The following is a 20,474-nucleotide window of genomic DNA, read 5'->3' as shown; positions in this document are numbered from 1 at the left end:
CTGTATAAGTTTTTCTTGCATTGTACGTATTTATTGCTGGTGGCTTGTCTATCGTAATGGCTGTAACATATGTGATATCGGAAATGCTCAATATCTTTAAAATAATATTTAGGTTTTACTGTATATAAACAGTGTGTTTACATACATAATTTCAATGAATCTTACCTAATATCTAAAAGAATACAAAGGGTTTTTGCTGTATAACTGTGCAATAAATGTTTATAAGAGTGTGGGAGAGTTTATAAGGTCTTAAAATATATAAAAATACCCATACAAACATATGGCTTCTACTTCACAGATTTTCACCTATCATGGGGAGTTCTGGAACGCAACCCCCGCGATCGAGGAGGGATTACTGTATTCAAAAATGCGACACTTCATTTTTTCTTTTTTTACATCTTTTAACCTCCTCCAATCTCACACCAGTACCTCAGACGCTTCGAACTTTGTTGCAACATTGCAGTTACCAATTTCTTTCACCACTTCAATGACGTTTAATTTAAAACCAACTTCATATTTTCTTCTGTTCCATCGTAGATAAGGGATGCTCTTACGATAAAGGTGTATGAGGGTGTGAGATACAAAAAACACAAAACAGTGCAAACGTCGCTTCGGAATAGTTTGGGTGTTACTGTGTGGTCACGTAGGCACAATGCATAGAAAAGAAAGGCAGTGTCTTCCGTGGTCACTCTCTCAGGTGGCCGTTAGCATATCATAATCTCTTGGACCAATAGCGTGAGTTTTCCGCATTTGACTTGTACGACCGACATTATAAAATACGTGTGCTCCAGGCCTACGCTGACCAATTAGCGTAGGTATTTACGCACACATTCAACCTAACTCTCTCCTCAGGTGTAATCCCCTTGTGCCTGAAATCCACCACCATTGTACCTGTTCCCAAAACACCAAGGATAACCTGTTTTAATGACTATCGATCAGTTGCTCTCACCCCCATCATCGCAAAGTGCTTTAAATGACTGGTAATCACCCATATCAAAGCCTCCATCCCAGCTGATCTAGACCAACAACAGTTCGCCTATCGGTCAAACAGATCAACTGAGGACGCCATCTGTGTGGCTATACATGCTGCTCTCATGCACCTGAAAAAGCCCAACACCTATGTTAGGATGCTCTTCATTGACTACAGCTCTTCATTTAATACCATCATACCTAACCAGCTGATCGAAAAACTCTATGCACTAGGACTTGCTCTGTCCATATGCAACTGGTTACTGGATTTTCTCACCAACCGCCCCGAGTCTGGCAGGATGGGCAGACACACATCCTCCACCCTTACCCTGAGCACTGGTGTGCCACAAGGATGTGTACTAAGTCCCCTTCTCTATGCACTCTTAACCCATGACTGTCAACCCATTCACCAATCAAACATTATTGTTAAATACGCGGATGATACGACTGTCAATGGGCTTGTAACAGACAACAATGAAGCTGCATATAGGGAAGAGGTTCAGAATCTGACAGCATGGTGCAACACCAACAACCTGGTCTTAAATACCAAAAAGACCAAAGAAGTTATTCTGGACTTTAGGACCACCAAAAAGACCAATCACAGTCTGATAACAATCAATTCAGATGCTGTGGAGAGAGTTTCCAGCTTTAAGTTTCTAGGAGTCACCATCTCAGAGGACCTGTCCTGGGCTGACAACAACTTGGCTGTAATAGGCAAAGCACAACAACACCTCGATTTTCTCAGGAAGCTAAGGAGAGCTGAGCTCCCCCAGAAGCTGCTGGTTAATTTCTATAGATACACTATAGAGAGCATCTTAACTAACTGCATGATGGCCTGCAGGTACAACAGCTGCACCAAGGCTGCTAAAAAGAGCAGAGGCCATTCATTATTGGGACTGAACTGCCATCACTTGAACTCTTGTATAAGACTCGCTGTGTGCGGAGGGCCAAAAACATTCTCAAGGACAAAACTCATCCTGGAAATTCTTTGTTTGAGCTCCTCCCGTCAAGAAGACGCTTTAGGTCAATCTGTGTACGCACAAAGACACCAAAAAAGAGCTTTTTCCCATCTGCCATAAACTTTCTGAACTCTGAATCTCCTCAGTCTGAGATCATTTTTAATTGAACATCTGCAATAAGCTATATTGGTAATGTGTAACATACTAATGTAATACAATATCCATCCATTATCCAACCCGCTATATCCTTACTACAGGGTCACGGGGGTCTGCTGGAGCCAATCCCAGCCAACACAGGGCGCAAAGCTGGAAACAAACCCCGGGCAGGGTGCCAGCCCACCGTAGTACTAATGTAATACAATATATGATACGTAATGCACTATTCATTAACAGGTGCAATAACAACTTATGCTGCTGTACTTTGAGCAATAATAATTTGCTCTGCTTACTTGATCACTTAACACTGTATACGACATATTTGGAATTATTTGACTTTTCTTTAAAAGCACCTTGGGGCTGTCACAAAAAGTAATTTCGTTGTGTTACACAATGACAATAAAGTGCTTGAAGTCCTGACTTATCCATGGGAGAACTTAAACGCGAGTATATATAGCAAGTGCAAATCAGAAAGTCTGCATGTCATAGGCATACCGGACCAGTTGAGAGCGATCAGTACAGCATACATTTGAATTGTGGGAGAATAAACCTACGCAAACATAAAGAGAACAGGTAAACGTTAAACATCAGGGTCAAACAGTGCCAGGTTAGACCAATTTAGTGCCCTTACACATGAAAAGTAAATTACCGTCCGAATATCACAGTGTGCAGAAAGACAACTTCTAGAAAAGTGTTGGTGGATGGATGAAATACAGGAAAAGCTGGGACTTTTGGCTACAGAACATGCTTAACTTCTAGAAGTTAACTGGCTTCCAGTTCATTTACAAATCCATTTTAAGACTCTTGTATTTGTTTATAAATCTTCTAATGGTTGTGCTCCACTTTATTTTTGGAACTGCTGTACCCTTACGCACCGTCTCGCTCTCTCAGGTCAACCGACCAGATGCTTTTATGTGTTGCCAAGGCACGATGCAAACTCCGAGGTGAGCGAGCCTTTTCAGTTGCAGCCCCAAAACTCTGGAACGATTTGCCGTTGCACGTTAGGCAGGCTCCTTCGCTAGCTGCCTTTAAATCCTATTTAAAAACACATTTTTACTCTCTGACTTGTAACCCAGTATGATATGTTGGCTATCTGTATACTTTTTATTAAGAATCTCTTCAGTTCTTATGCGTTTATGTGTTTTTGTTTCATTTACCCTTTGGTTTTGTGTGTCTGATATACTGGGTTTTTAATTGTACATCACTTTGGTCAGCCTTGATGTTGTTTTTAAAATGCTTTATAAATAAATAAATAAATAAGAGCTTATGATCAAAATGCAGCACAGGGCCAAATGGTGACTGTTTTTGGCAGAAATAATTAGACAGACTCCACAAGCTGCTAGAACTGTAAGGAATAAAAATGGAGAGCAGCACTGACCTGTGGTGAAAGCTGTACTTGCTGGGCCTCGAATGGCTGATGCCTTTACAAGCAAGAGACGCACAGGTGGTCTGTCCCGACGTGGCCGGCTCCTGTGGACCTGCACAAGAAAAAGGTCTGGTTTTACTCTCTGCCTGCATCACTTTGTAAATATACAGTAAAGGACAGGGATGACATTAGGTGTGACTGAGGAGAAAGAGAACCTGGGATAGCCATTTCCTGCCGCGTGTACCCAGTCAGCAAACTGCACATCAAGTGTAACTTGGGAAAAACATTTAGAATGTAATTTTATGACAGGTGCCCCATCTAGGGTTGCTTTGCACCTTGCACCTGATGCCACTGGGATGAGTTTCAGTTTCTTGTGAACCTGAATTGGATTAAACAGGTCTGTTATACTTTCTTCTGTTATGGATTTTGGACCCAGCTGGGATGCCTCTTTGACACTGGATCCGGGGGAATACCCATGGGCTTCACCCTCCGTTCCCCGGATCACTTGGTGGCAGCCCCCCTGGGTTGCATCGGGGCCACAATGGTGGAACACTGGAGCTCAATCCTGTTGGGCTCCATGGGCACCACCAGGGGGAGCTAGATGGCATAACGAGCCCATGTGGGCTGGACTACAACCACACCCGGAAGTGCAGCCTGAAGTAGGTCAACGAGCATCTGTAGCACTTCCGGGGGTGCTATGAAAAGGAGCCTGCAGCCACTACTCGAGGAGCCAGAGTCGGGAGGAGGGAAACAAAGCTTGACGAAGAGGAGTGGTGGAAGAAGAGCAAGAGTGTGGTGTTTTTGTTTGTGGGACTGTGTTGTACCTGTGGGGACAGGGAAGGCGTTGCCCACAGGCAAAGGAATTGAAATAAAACATGTATTTGTTTTATCAGTGTGCCTCCCGCGTCTGTCTGTGTTGGGTCAGGCGCCAATATAGCGCCTTTCTGTTACAATTTGTACACGTCCGGAATTTATCACAGTTGTTGGCCCCCATGGACTTTGCCATGTAAAGATTGCACACTTCTTGTCCAAATTTGTCTAGTTTGTAACTTGCCTTTAGAAATGATTTGGGATTAAATTGCTTAGAGATCTTTATATAGACAACATCTTTGCATCCTATGAACAATTACATTCCAAATTTAACATTCCAGCTACACATTTCTTTCACAATCTTCAAATTAAACAGAACCTGCCCGATGTTTCTCATCTTGCACCCTCCTCCATGCCAGAAAAAATATTGCTCAATTTCGAGGACTTAGACACCATCTCTGCAATATATAAAATTATTTTCCAGTCCCTTTTAAAAGATCCAAGAGGACAATGGGAAAAAGGTCTCTCACTCAACATCTCAGAAATGGAATGGAAAGTAGCAATGCAGAGACTTCACTCGAGCTCCATATGCGCAAAGCATACAATTATTCAACTCAAAATTATATATCGAGCACATCTGTCTCGCTTAAAACTGTCCAAAATGTTTCCAGGTCGAGATCCAACCTGCGAACGCTACAATCAAATCCCAGCCTCACTGGGCCACATGTTTTAGGCCTGCACCAAATTAAAATCATTTTGGACCAAAAACTTTAAGTGCCTTTCAGACAGTCTTGGTCTCACAATCCCTCCTAACCCACTAACAGCTGTGTTTGGGGTTCTTCCAGATGGGTTTAAAGTGGAGAAGGACAAACAAACTGTGATTGCCTTCACTACACTTTTGGCACGCAGACTTATTTTGCTAAACTGGAAGAACCCAAACTCTTTTCTTTTAAGTCAGTGGGAAACCGATGTACTATACGATTTGAAATTGGAAAAAATCAAATTCTCAGTTAGAGGATCTGTACAGAACTTTTTCAAAACCTGGCAGGATCTAATCAATAATATTTTAGAATAAGCTCCTAAAGCACCAAGGAAGCAATTATCTCCGCATTTCTTTTTCTTCTCCATTCATCTCTATTGCCCTATTAAACTAATCAATTTAGGTATGTTTACAAGCTTTAAGTTTTACTCCGTTGGCCATGCTCTCTTTTTCAGGGGTGGGGGTCGATTTGTTTTCAATCCTATTTTTTATAAAAATTGATGTACAGTATTTGTATGGAATGATTACAGTAAAATTAATAAAATTAAAAAAAAAGGAAAGAAATCCTGGGTTGTTGTTTCATTTCACATTGCTCTTTATATGAAAGCATGCAGACTCCTTTGTTAATACGATAAGAAGCCACTGTGCAGACTTCAACAGAATGCACTGCATACAAATGGAGCTCATAAAAACACAACCATCAGAGTTTACATTGAACACACATTGATTCTTGTAACATACATTAACAAGGTCATTGCGCCATGTTACCAGTAATTGTTATCTGAAGAACTGGCAGTAAACTTATAAAGATAAATGCTTCCCAAGCACACAAGTCCCAAACAGTTCCAAAAATGCAGACTAAAAGGGAAATTCTGTCAAACTGTGTTACACAACCTCATTAATCAAAACAACAGGAGTTAAAGCAGAGATGCAGGCAAGGTTTTATCTATGTTAAAATATTTTATAACAACATCAATGAATTATTGCCAAATTCTAAAGAAGGTATTGTTTCCTTTGGAGGCACTAACTCTCCAGAAATGTGTTCTTTTGAAATTGTGGCATGTTAAGTAACTGAGAAATATAGAAATAGATAGATAGATAGATAGATAGATAGATAGATAGATAGATAGATAGATAGATAGATAGATAGATAGATAGATAGATGTGAAAGGCACTATATGATAGATAGATAGATAGATAGATACTTTATTAATCCCAAGGGGAAATTCGCATAATCCAGCAGCAGTATACTGATACAAAGAAACAATATTAAATTAAATAGTAATAAAAATAAAAAAAAATTAAAATAAAATTAATGTTAGCATTTACTCCCCCGGGTGGAATTGAAGAGTCGCATAGTGTGGGGGAGGAACGATCTCCTCAGTCTGTCAGTGGAGCAGGACGGTGACAAAAGTCTGTCACTGAAGCTACTCCTCTGCCTGGAGATGATCCTGTTCAGTGGATGCAGTGGATTCTTCATGATTGACAGGAGTTTGCTTAATGCCCGTCGCTCTGCCACAGATGTTAAACTGTCCAGCTTTACTCCTACAATAGAGCCTGCCTTCTTAACAAGTTTGTCCAGGCGTGAGGCGCTTTCATCTTTATGCTGCCACCCCAGCACACCACCGCGTAGAAGAGGGCGCTCGCCACAACCGTCTGGTAGAACATCTGCAGCATCTTACTGCAGATGTTGAAGGATGCCAACCTTCTCAGAAAGTATAGTCTGCTTTGACCTTTCTTACATAGATATGATATAAAAGGCGATATCCCTCCCATAGTAATTACGGCGGTACAAAAATCACGAGAGAAAAAGATATACTTTAGCGTTCTTTACTGACAATTTTACGCAGTTATAGACGGGAAGCTTATGACAGACTCTATCAAGGTGGGATCTTGATCTATGCAGTCTGCCATCTTCCGTCACCACGCTGAAAGGATTTTCCGGACGGATGACATAATCTTCCGTCCGACAGCTTCAAAGTGTATTGGCAGTAGGTCCGTCCTTATATACTGGTTGCTCCACGTGCAGGCTCTTTCTCTGGTCTCCAAACAAGGACAGGAAAGGCTCAACTCCACCTCCAAAAAAATACAGGAATAGCACAATGCCTACTTACAGTTCTCATTCTCCCAACAAGGAAAGAAGATTTTCTGCTGACAGAGGACAAAAGTATCCTATTCTGTCTTTTAGGCTGACTATACAATCCTCCAGTTGTCTTTGGCTATCTAGTCTTATGCTTGGCTGGCAATTCTAAATGCTGCGCTCCTGTATATCATACTTGGTCTGCCTGTATGAATGAATCCATAACAGTGTGCACAGAGACAGTGACATTAAACTTAACATTATAACAAATATTATAACAGGTATGCATAGTCAAACACAAAGGATATTACATTTTGTTTCTAGTTTTAGATAATACTAAGGGGCTAACCCCCTGCTCGCTTTGCTTGCCAACCCCACTGGCCTGTGCTACGCGTCAGCCACTTCGCGTCTCTGCTGCTCGTGTTGGGAAGAGTGGGGCTGAACACACCCCAAAGACATGCGGTTGCTCCTCCGAAACCCCTCTTAAATGGTGATACAATGGGAAACAAATACAGAATTTTTTTTAACTTTGCTTTGCTCGATCAGCTGCTGGCTTGTTGCTGATGCTGCTGCGCCACATGATCTGCATCTCACACGGCGCTTCGATCGTTTAAAAGCCTGTACAACAGCTGTTCTACTCTTTGTCTTTTATTTCCGGCCCCGGGCATGGTTAAATCTGTTGGCACAAAGTCTTGTCTCGCGGGACTTGAGTTCTTGATATTTTTTAGTTTATAATATAAACTAGCAGAATACCCGCGCTTCGCAGCGGAGAAGTAGTGTGTTAAAGAAGTTATGAAAAGAAAAGCAAACATTTTAAAAATAACGTAAGATGATTGTTAATGTAATTGTTTTGTCATTGATATGAGTGTTGTTGTCATATCTATCTATTTTATATATATATATATATATATATATATATATAGCAAAATAGCTGCATTGGCAGCGAGAAGTAAAAAGAAAAGGAAACATTTTAATAATAACGTAACATGATTGACAATGTAATTGTTTTGTAATTGTCATGAGTGTTGCTGGTATATATATATATATATATATATATATATATATACACACACACACAGACACATATATAAACATATATATACATATAAACATACATATATATACATATACATATATATACACATACTGTATATATACACACACACATATATACATACTGTATATACAACATATACATATCTACATATATACTGTATATACACATATATATACAAATCTACATATATATATCTACATATATATATTAGGTGGGACTCGATTAAAAAATTAATCCAATTAATTAGAGGCTGTGTAAGAATTAATCTTGATTAATCGTATGTAATCGCACACGAAATTTGCCCCAAATCGCAAATGTTTTTTTTTTATTTAAAACGGTTTTAGTGGGCTTACAGAATCAAATAATAGACATGGACATGAATATTGTAAACTGAAGCTGTTTTAATTTCTGAAAAAAGCTTTTAAACTGCATTTGAATTCAAAACAGAAACAAAAATATCATCCCTGGTTAAAATTGGGCAGACTTAAAAATAAAGTGGTAGTTTAAGTACTTTAAGTACATTTTCAGAATAGTATTGTCTTTAAATAATAATAACCAAAATTTCACCATAAAGTGCAGTTTTTCTTCTTAAAAAATAAGTCAGAAACATAAAAGGTAATTTGACCAGCTTACTCTTTAAACTCTGAGTAACATTAGCCAAAATTATTTTGTACATTAGGCTAAAACAGTGTGATCATTGAACATTTTGTAATTAGATGTATTTAGAATTACTAACGGTCACGGAAGTCCAATGATCCCCAGTAAGAGCCACAAAGTCCGCTTTCTGTAATGCATCTAATTTTGCTTGCTTTTCAGTGTGCACAAAACCATGCTTTTATCAAGGCTTCGCTCGGTTAGTCGAAATGATCAGTCGAGGAACGCGCTTTATTCCGACTCTAACATTTTTGTAGCTGTGATGTGTGCATCAGTGTAATGGATGTACCAGGAAATCATGCATTGACAAAAGTTCCGCTTGCTTGGAATTGAAAGTGTGATTAAATGCGTTATTTTTAACGCTTATGGAGTACATGCATCGAAGCTTCTCAACTGTGCTTGTGCTAAGAAAGGGAAAATTTTAAAAATAACGTAACATGATTCTGCGTTAACCTAATATTTTTTCATACGCCCCAAACCAAGGAGATGGGAAGGTAAAATGAATCGGTAGCGCTGCACATAGTCAGTACATCCCTCTCGAATCGAACCTGGCGTTAGAGGCTTAAGACTCTACAATTGCGCCACCGCTTGTCTATGCTAAAGTATGTATTGTAGATCGGGCTATAGATATACATTTATATATATATACCCGTATCGCAGTGGAGAAGTAGAAGTTATGAAAAGAAAAGGGAACATTTTAAAAATAACGTAACATGATTGTCAATATACAGTAATTGTTTTGTGAGTGTTATTGAATGTTGCTGTCATCAAGGATTTGATTATCATTATTTCTTTCAATCAGGCTCGTATTTGTACGATGTGTTCAAGTTACATTCCGTGTTTGTCAATCGCTGTAAAGATAAGAGGTTTCATTCATCGATTAGTTCCTTACTGCATCAATAAACAGCTCGCCTTCCTTTTTATCTGTGATGTGACAAACTGCATGCACGGGTTTTTTTTACGCTGTCTTCCTTTAGCGGACATTGACTTTTTCCACCGTGTGCTTTGTTTCCACAGTAGCTGCATTTATGAATATGCTTATCAGACGCTTCATATTTTTGCTGCCTTTTCAATTGTGTAATTCGGTTTTGTTCAGCTCTTTGGAACTGTTGCTTTTATCTGTGCACTGCATCAGTTCACGTGAGCCACTCGGTGTACTTGCATCGAAGGTTCCCAGCTGTGCTGGTGCCATCTCGTGCTATGTCCATAGCTTTATTTAATGTTACCTTAGTCCTGGCACTTAAAACTTTCTCTGGCAGTTTCGCTGAGTTTGTGTCAAACACCACCCTGACCATCTCATCTTCCTCTCCATAAGCACAGTCCTTCACCCGTGAATATTTACCCGTGGCAGTTTGCTATTGGATTGCCGCTGACGGATGGCCTTATATGGGCAGGCACTAAATTACAAACGCCAGCGGCAGCCTGTCTATGAACTTAATTTAAAGTGTAGGTTTACATCGTGCTTTGTTTCCGAAGTAGCAGAACTCGCTTCTTATTGTTTCGCTGCCTTCTCAATTATATAATGCATGTTTTCTTGAGCGGTTTTTTGAGGTCTTCCTGGTTTTCTATGTACTGCGTGATTACGTGGGAGGCGTGATGATGTCACACGAAACTCCGCCCCCACGGCGTTGAAGCTCATCTCCATTACAGTAAATGGAGAAAAACTGCTTCCAGTTATGACCATTACGCGTAGAATTTCGATATAAAACCTGTCCAACTTTTGTAAGGAAGCTGTAAGGAATGAACCTGCCAAATTTCAGCCTTCCACCCACACGGGAAGTTGGAGAATTAGTGATGAGTCAGTGAGTGAGTGAGTGAGTGAGTGAGTGAGTGAGTGAGTGAGGGCTTTGCCTTTTATTAGTATAGATAAGAAGCTGAAAATCTAACAACATCACATTAAACTTTGATAAATTCTGAAAAGAATGATACCAAACATATATATGTAGGTTTTAAAATAAGCCCGATTTAAAGCGTGACAAAAAACATGACATAAAATCGTTGCACTTTTATGCTTAGGGTTTTATTTATATAGAATAGATACCAATTGAATTGTGGAGATTACAATAGCTACCTTTGAGCTGAGGACAATGAAGTCCTTTCTCATTACACATTACAACATTTGGAGTGATTTTTAGTTCCAGAATTTTTATTTACATAATTAGTGAGTCAGGTCTGCATAGAATACTTATAAAATAAAAGATTTATTCTTAAAGAAGATCCTCTGAAATAACATGAAGATCTGTGGAGCACAAAAAGGCAAAAACAAGCCTCCAGCAAAAGCAATCCAAGGCATACACTGTCCTAATACACAATCCGGTGGCGACATTAAACAACAGAGCAAAATGGTCAAAAATTCCAGAAATCGCCAAGCACAAGCAAAGGTCACAAGTAAGCTCACCAACTCCCTAGCACATTTGAATGAACCGCCAGGAACTCTAGGAAACCCACACCTTTCCCTGGTGATGATGGGTAGGTGGTTCTACCTCTTTGGAGACAACACACCAAACACACATACGGCACATAACAAAGGGATTGATACATAAAACAAATACAAAGAAAAAAGTAAATAAACATAAATAAAATTAAAACAATCAAAAGAATGAAGACAAAAAACAAGGACGGAGTGGTGGCTCTGAGGTAGCGATCTGCACTGGCAGTCAGAAGGTTGCCGGTTTGAATCCCATAAACACCAAAAGTGACTCTACTTTGTTGGGCCCTTGAGCAAGACCCTTAACCTGAAATTGCAATGTCCTGGGTATGACGTTAATCTGCATCCGGCCCAGCATGTAGGACCTCCAACCTGCAGGGAAAAACTTGGGGTTTGGAGACAGAACTGGCACTCCAGCCACCATAAAAAACCTCACACTGCTCCACTCCATCTGAAGTTGAGTGGTGCTGAGGAGTCACCCGTCACATGGCTGCACTTGGGTCATAATGCGCTGTATCAGTGTGTGCTCCTAACCTGGGGAGGAAACCTGGCTGAAATGTAACAAATGCAAATGAATGTCCAATTTAATGTGGCAGTTTAAACATCCCTGCATGTCATGTTAATCATTCCTGTTTGATTATTGCACTTTTTGCTTTCATGTACAGTAGAGTCTCGCTTATCCGACATAAACGGGCCGGTCGAACGTCGGATAAGCGAAAATGTTGGATAATGGCAGGTGTTAAGAAAAAGCCTATTAAACGTCACACTATGTTATAATTTTACACATTACGAACCTAATAATCATGTTTTACAACAAAACAACAGAATAAATGAACTGAAAAAATGAACTTACAGTTACAGAATTGTCTGACGTTAAATACAGTATGTACTGTACTTAAAAAGTTCAGTCCTGTGATGATTTAAAGACATTTTTGATCGTAGTCTGCTTTCCTGACGAGTGCCATTTCTTCGCTGTCAAGTCTCGCCATCCTTGCAGCATCATAATCAATTTAATGAAATATGTATTGAGTGTCTTTAGGCAGTGAAATTGAAATGGACAGTGAGACAGAAAGTGATTCTGGGAATCCGAAAGTGACATTTGCTTCACTTGCATACGTGCAGTGGAGTGTTCATATTATTATTATTATTATTTGTATTGTTATTATACTTTCTACACTTCTGACTTTGTACTATTAGTGTTTTGCACGTTTTACAGTAGAAAGATGAGATTTATTAAAAATGTCATTTTTCAAGCCAAAAAATTTAATACTAAGGAGGCTACAAAAGTTATAACATTTGAACTATTGGTTTGGAAATGTGCAGAGGAGAGATGCTGAGTATATTGGGAGAAGGGTGCTAAGGATAGAGCGGCTAGGGAAGAGGAAAAGAGGAAGGCCTAAGGGAAGGTTTATGGATGTGGTGAGAGAGGACATGCAGGTGATGGGGGTAACAGAACAAGATGCAGAAGACAAAAAGATATGGAAGAAGATGATCCGCTGTGGTGACCCCTAACAGGAGCAGCCGAAAGAAGAAGAACTATTGTGTGATTGTGTAAGTGTGGACAGCTGCCATGATCACCTTTTTCTATCACAGACGAAAGATGAATGGCTAGGGCCAGACACCAGTGAAGCTGAGCATCTTCTTCATGGAGAAACAAAGCTTGAAGGCATAGAGCCTTTGCTGCTCTCAATAGTGATTAACTGTAAGTGTTTTACAATCAAAAACAAAGAACTGTGTCTGCAAAAGAATCTGGCATGTCACTCCGTACCCGGTAGTTGTTTGATGGCTTCACGGAGTGGTGGCTTCAAAGCATGACCTGTTCTCTCACACCATCCCACTGGGTGAAGGTCAGGATGGTCCGCGTCAATCCAGTAATCATACATATGGCTCCAACCATCAAAATGGATCTGTGGCAAAAGGGTAGCAAAATAAATCAACACTTTTAGGTACAATGTCTGACGATAGTAACGGAAAAAAAATGTCATTTTTCCCGTTAAAAACACTGTGCATAACATAATGTCCAATTACGTAACAGATTCACAGTAATACATGCAAAATATAATTTTTTAAATTAATGCAATCACATTACTTTGTTGGGACTGGAGCTGTTGTTTTATTATTGCTGATATGGTTTAAAAATACTGGTAATGTGAATTTTTGCAAGGCTGTGTAGAGACGGGCAAACCCAGCGGCTGCTATGACGGTGAAGGGAAACAACAAAGTAGAACATTTTAAATGTGGCCAATGGTGCATATCGAACATCCCAATAGTATAGTACGAGATCAGTAACCTGTCAGAGGTTTATGGCACCCAGATGTATGCCCAAAGTTCTCATGGAACAAGTTCATCAGAGTTATGAATCCATACATGTATTTGAACCCTCAATCTGGTAAGGCTTTTCAAATATCAGGACACTGTACTTTAGCATACATTATATAAACACCCGAAGGAACAGATCCCCGAGAAGTTGTTACCAAAGTATTGAAATTTGTTAAATACGTTTTGCTTATGGAAGAATTTAGGTCAACAGTAGATAAACTGAAAATCTCACAGTAAGTTACATCTTGCGACAAAGCTACATTCTGAGAAAATCATTGGCTGTTGTCTCCCAACAGTAAAAGATCTGTATTGCCAGAGCCAATAAGAGAGCAGGAGTGGCTGCAGCTGACTCCGCCACTCCGGCAGCCATCTGTTTGTTTTATTGCCATCACAGAGGAGCTACAGGTCTACTGCGACCCAAACTACACACCATCTCTGCAGCTTCTTCCCTCATATTATTCAGATCGTAAATAAACTGACATAGGTTTACTCCTAAATGTTTTTGCAACACATAACCGGTAATTGTGCTGTTTGTCTATTTGTAGATACTAACTCAACTTGTACTATTTAATATCTATATGATTTTGTACTAGCTGTGTTTGGTCTTTGGGACAAAAAACAACCCAAAGACTCGCTAGCAGTTTTATCACACTGGTGAACTTACAGAGGCGTCAGCTAAGTAGGTCTGGACAGGGATGTGTAATCTTGTGCGGCTGTGGCACAAATTGAGTAAGACAGGCTGGAAACTATCACAGGCAAACGTATGGTAGCTCGTTGTGTGAAAGTACAGCGTGCATGTACCACAAAGCTGAATTTGTCTACTTGGTTTGAATGAGAAGTGAGGTGCATGCAAGTGCTGGAAAAATGTAAAAGTGTATGCATGTGTCATCTTACCAAGTGCAAGTCACACTTGTATAAGCTTCTACGTCTTCCATAGAATTCACACCAACTGCCATGGTGGTGGTTGAGTGCAAGCAGAGTGGACTGCTCCATACACACACACACACACACACACATAGGGCTTTCCTAGTGAGAACTGAGGTGTGTGCAAGCGCCAAAAAAATGTAAAAGTACATGCATACGCCATCTAGTGGCTGTGGTTGGTTGTGAGCAGAGTGGACTGCGCCATACACACGCACACAAACACACACACGAACACAGGTTTTTCGTTTATATATGTCTATTTAAATGTCTATGAGGTGCTCTCTCAATCCCCTAATGCAGCCATCTTCAGCTCCCGGTTGTTTCTTGACCTTATGGAAAGATTGCTCAGTTGGATTTAAATCAGGTGACTGGCTTGACCATTCAAGAATGTTCCATTTTTTAACTTTTATAAACTTCTGTGTTGCCTCAGCAGCCTGTTTGGATCTTTGTCATCTTTTTGTAGGATGAGGTGCGGTCCACAGAGTGTGGAGGCACTGACTGGAACTTGAGCAGATCAGATCTTTCTTTACATCGCAGAATTCTTTGTGCCATCACCAGTTCCATTATCAATGAAGAGAAGTCTGCCGGGACCTGCAGCAGCCATACATGCCCAAGTCATAACACCCCCACCACCATGTTTAACAGATGAGGTGGTCTACTTTGGAACTCGGGCAGTTCCATGTCATCTCAACACTTTATTCATGCCATCACTCTGATGAGGTTCATCTTTGTCTCGTCTGTCCACAAGACGTTTACCCAGAATTCTGCAGGCTCTTTGAAGTCCTTTTTTCACAAACTGTAATCTGGCCATCCTGTTTGCGTGGTTAACTAGTGGTTTGCATCTTATAGTTAGTAAACTTGTCAAATTTGCAGACGGTACTAAAATTGGAGGGATGGCAGACACTGAGAAGGCAACAAAAAGAAAATCAAAATAACCTAGATGAGCTTCAAAACTGGGCAACAACTGGAAAATGCAGTTTAATGTAGAAAAGTGCAAAGTGTTTCAAGTGGGGAAAAGAAACATCAGTTATAAATACAAGATGGGAGACCCTGTCCTACAGGAAGCAACCTCTGAAAAGGATTTAGGGGTTTATGTTGACGCAAGGTAACTAAGCTGTGCACAAAAGCAGTTAAAAAGTCAAATAAAATGTTAAGTTATCACATAAAAACTGTTGAATGTAAGTCAACGGATGTTACGTTCAAACCATACAATGCACACGTAAGTCCATATCTGGAGTATTGTGTGCAGTTCTGGTCACCATGGTACAAGAAAGACATAGCATCACAAGAAGTTGTGCAGAGGAGAATAACCAGGTGCATCATGGGACTTAAGGACATGTCCTACTGTGACAGACTCAGAGATTTAAGCCTGTTTAGTCTCGTGCAGAGGAGATTGTGTGAGGACCTCATCCAGGCATTTAAAATCCTCAAAGGCATTGGTAGAGTTGATCCAGCAGAATTATTTTAGCTTAAGGGTGAATTGCGTACTCAAGTACATCAGTGGATATTAAGGAGAAGTGCATTTTAAACTGAAGCCAAGAAGCACTTCTTTACACAAAGTGTTGTCGGACTCGGGAACAAACTACCGAGACATGGAGTCGAAGCAGAAACCTTGTGAGCCTTTAAGAAGAATCTGAGTGAGATATTTGTGACAGCTTAGCTATTAGCCAAACAAATGGGTTGATGGACTGAAAGGTCTCCTCTCGTTTGTCAAATTTCTTATGCTTTTAACAACATTAAATAAATGTTATAGTACGAAAACTACATTGAAATACATGTTCTCCATGACCGGAAACCCTAAACTTGTGAAAAAGACGAAAGAAAGGTCACAAAAAATTAAATGTAGAATAGCATTATAAAGATTTGTTAGGTTATTATTGTACTGCAGAGTCTATGAGTAGCGCAGAACTTTTGGTGACAGAGGACACCTACCCTCTATTTAACCAAGTAAGTCAGATCTGTTTTCTATTTTACCGTCTTAACCTGATTGTAGTTTGAGTCTGCTGTTTTGAGATCAGCTCTTTAGCCACCAAGACACACCTACTTGAATGCCAGTTCATAAAATTATTTTATGCAGATTAAGTCAGTGGGGCGAAGTTGGTATTATTCATAACCATGAATTGTTTTCAGTTCAATCAGTGATATTCATGAACACAAATTATTTTCAGTTCATTACTAGCTGAATTACCCAGTGGCTTCACTCACTGAGTGCAAGAGGAAAAAATAAAATGCAGTATTTCCACGTAGTGTATTATAGTATGTTCAAAGGTCATACGTAATTTCCGTTTCAAACGCATACGCACGTAGTGTATTATAATATGTTCTGCGGTCATACGTAATTTCCGTTTCAAATGCGAAAAGAATTTTATATTAATAATATATAATATATATATTAATAATATATTAATTAAAATATGTTCTGTGGTCATACGTAATTTCCGTTTCAAACGCGAAAAGAATTTTATATATTTAGATTATGGCTCATTCTACCTTTGGTTCACTAAGCAGTGTTTGTTGGTTGTCCTGTTGGTGCAGAAAAAGCAAAAAAGCATCAGCAAGGAATACAAATTACTAAACAAAGCTAGAACAATAACAAAACAATAAACTTCACTACATACAGTGGTGTGAAAAACTATTTGCCCCCTTCCTGATTTCTTATTCTTTTGCATGTTTGTCACACAAAATGTTTCTGATCATCAAACACATTTAACCGTTAGTCAAATATAACACAAGTAAACACAAAATGCAGTTTTAAATGATGGTTTTATTATTTAGGAGAAAAAATCCAAACCTACATGGCCCTGTGTGAAAAAGTAATTGCCCCCGGAACCTAATAACTGGTTGGGCCACCCTTAGCAGCAATAACTGCAATCAAGCGTTTGCGATAACTTGCAGTGAGTCTTTTACAGCACTCTGGAGGAATTTTGGCCCACTCATCTTTGCAGAATTGTTGTAATTCAGCTTTATTTGAGGGTTTTCTAGCATGAACCCCCTTTTTAAGGTCATGCCATAGCATCTCAATTGGATTCAGGTCAGGACTTTGACTAGGCCACTCCAAAGTCTTCATTTTGTTTTTCTTCAGCCATTCAGAGGTGGATTTGCTGGTGTGTTTTGGGTCATTGTCCTGTTGCAGCACCCAAGATCGCTTCAGCTTGAGTTGACGAACAGATGGCCGGACATTCTCCTTCAGGATATTTTGGTAGACAGTAGAATTCATGGTTCCATCTATCACAGCAAGCCTTCCAGGTCCTGAAGCAGCAAACAACCCCAGACCATCACACTACCACCACCATATTTTACTGTTGGTATGATGTTCTTTTTCTGAAATGCTGTGTTCCTTTTACGCCAGATGTAACGGACATTTGCCTTCCAAAAGTTCAACTTTTGTCTCATCAGTCCACAAGGTATTTTCCCAAAAGTCTTGGCAATCATTGAGATGTTTCTTAGCAAAATTGAGACGAGCCCTAATGTTCTTTTGCTTAACAGTGGTTTGCCTTGGAAATCTGCCATGCAGGCCGTTTTGCCCAGACTCTTTCTTATGGTGGAGTCGTGAACACTGACCTTAATTGAGGCAAGTGAGGCCTGCAGTTCTTTAGACGTTGTCCTGGGGTCTTTAGTGACCTCTCGGATGAGTCGTCTCTGCGCTCTTGGGGTAATTTTGGTCGGCCGCCACTCCTGGGAAGGTTCACCACTGTTCCATGTTTTTGCCATTTGTGGATAATGGCTCTCACTGTGGTTCGTTGGAGTCCCAAAGCTTTAGAAATGGCTTTATAACCTTTACCAGACTGATAGATCTCAATTACTTCTGTTCTCATTTGTTCCTGAATTTCTTTGGATCTTGGCATGATGTCTAGCTTTTGAGGTGCTTTTGGTCTACTTCTCTGTGTCAGGCAGCTCCTATTTCAGTGATTTCTTGACTGAAACAGGTGTGGCAGTAATCAGGCCTGGGGTGGCTATGAAATTGAACTCAGGTGTGATACACCACAGTTAGGTTATTTTTTAACAAGGGGCAATTACTTTTTCACACAGGGCCATGTAGGTTTGGATTTTTTTTTCTCCCTAAATAATAAAAACCATCATTTAAAAACTGCATTTTGTGTTTATTTGTGTTATATTTGACTAATGGTTAAATGTGTTTGATGATCAGAAACATTTTGTGTGACAAACATGCAAAAGAATAAAAAATCAGAAAGGGGGCAAATAGTTTTTCACACCACTGTATGCAATTGTATCAAATACACAATAGTAATATACATAACAGATATAAGCATGCAAACTGTATCAGGCAGACCAAGTAACCTGGCCCCAGAATGGTCAGGCGGTGGTAGTGGTCAGTCTGGTAGTGTATCTGGTATATCTGGAGGTGTACATACTGTACTTACATAATGGAGTACCGCTTTATGAATTAACAGTTTAATGGCCACTTTGACAGTCTGCTTGCATTAATGATGTAGAAAAATCTAAAGGTATACGCACAGCTCAGCTGTGGGCTGCATAAGCATAGCCAAGGGTGGGGAGCAATTTGATTTGATTTGAACTTCCCTATGAAATATATGTTATGACAGCTAAACCTAATTCATCATAGACTGAATTATGATTCATGTGCATTCTCGTCCCCCGCGAAATAAATTTTTGGCTATGCCCCCGCAGGGTAGTGTACCTTAAACAGTGAAATGATACAACATTTCTGCAGGAGGTGGGATCTTACCTTGAGCCTGTGTTCATCAATGTCAGAGATGGTGGCAGCTCGAATGACAGAGGGGTTGCGTTTGTCCACAGCTTCCAGCTTCATGTTCATTTGGAAACCATGCGGATGACGCTATAAACAGAAAAGTCATTCCTGAAGTCATTATTTGTTTCCCTTATAAATCTCAATAGAATCGTTCATCTCCTGACACTCCATTATGTGTGTGCTGTGTACTCTGGCTAAACGTATAAACAAGTAGCAGTTGGTTCAGAATTCAGGTGCACGTTAATTTAATCAAACTAAGGCTCATAGTCCATTGGCCCAATTCTCCTAGTCAAGCACCATATTGTCCTTAAGATTCTTGTCATCTATTTACAAAGCACTCCATAATGTGTCTAAAAACGTATTGAAAAGTCTCAAAAATTACACCCCAGCCTGTTCAATGTACTCTTCTGCAGTCAAAGTAAAAAGTATGTGAACCCTTTGGAATTATCTGGTTTACTGCATGAATTGGTCACAAAAAGTGATCTGATCTTCATCTAAGTCACAGGTCCTGATATACACAGTGAGCTTAAGCCAATGACACACAAAAAATTCTACTCTTTAATGCCTTTATTTTACAAACGCATTCAATGTTCACAGTGGTAGTGGAAAAAGTAAGTGAACCTTGGGATTTAATAACTGGTTGACCCTCCTTTGGCAGCAATGACCTCAACCAGGCACTTCCTGTAAATGCAGATCAGACCTGCACATCGTGTGGGGGGACATTGAGCCCATTCTTCCCTGCAGAACTGCCTTAACTCTTTCCATATTCTTTGGTTGTCTTCTGTGTATGGCTCTCTTCAAGTCATTCCACAGCATATCAATAGGACTGAGATCTGGCCTCTGACTCGGCCACTCCAAAAGGCAGAGTTTGTTCTTCTGAAGCCATTGTCTGTGGATTTGCTGCAATGTTTGCGGTCATTGTCCTGTTGCATCACCCAGCCTCTTCTGAGCTTAATTTGACCAACAGACACCCTCACATTATCCTGGAGAATGTGTTGATAAACTTATGAATTCCTTTTTTCCCTCAATGATGGCAAGCTGTCCAAGCCCTGATGCAGCAAAGCAGGCCCAAATCATGATGTTCAATCCACCATACTTTACTGTAGGGATGATGTTTTGATGTTGATAATGCAGTGCCCTTTTTACGCCAAATGAAGTTTTGCTTGTTCCTCCCAAATAGTTCAATTTTGGTTTCATCACTCCACAAAACATTTTTCCAGTACCGTTGTGGATTGTCCACGTGCTCTTTCGCAATCTTCA

The 20,474-nt window shown here is 39.9% G+C and overlaps 1 protein-coding gene across 2 annotated transcripts in view; it reads right to left on the bottom strand.

Moving 5' to 3' along the window:
* l3mbtl1 (L3MBTL histone methyl-lysine binding protein 1) overlaps nt 1-20,474 on the bottom strand; it is an 86,265-nt gene that overhangs the window by 26,259 nt on the left and 39,532 nt on the right. For both annotated transcript variants that reach the window (XM_039767902.1, XM_039767904.1), the window contains exons 14-16: nt 19,191-19,301; nt 13,008-13,146; nt 3,463-3,562 (exon numbers count right to left, since the gene is read on the bottom strand). In XM_039767902.1, coding sequence (XP_039623836.1) covers nt 3,463-3,562; nt 13,008-13,146; nt 19,191-19,301 — 350 coding nt within the window. The remainder of the gene's footprint in view (nt 1-3,462; nt 3,563-13,007; nt 13,147-19,190; nt 19,302-20,474) is intronic.

This window comes from Polypterus senegalus, chromosome 10 (genome assembly GCF_016835505.1).
Source record: "Polypterus senegalus isolate Bchr_013 chromosome 10, ASM1683550v1, whole genome shotgun sequence".
Classification (NCBI taxonomy): Eukaryota; Metazoa; Chordata; class Cladistia; order Polypteriformes; family Polypteridae; genus Polypterus; species Polypterus senegalus.
The sequence above is the reverse complement of the archived record's forward strand: the minus strand, read 5'-3'. Positions and strand labels throughout refer to the sequence as shown.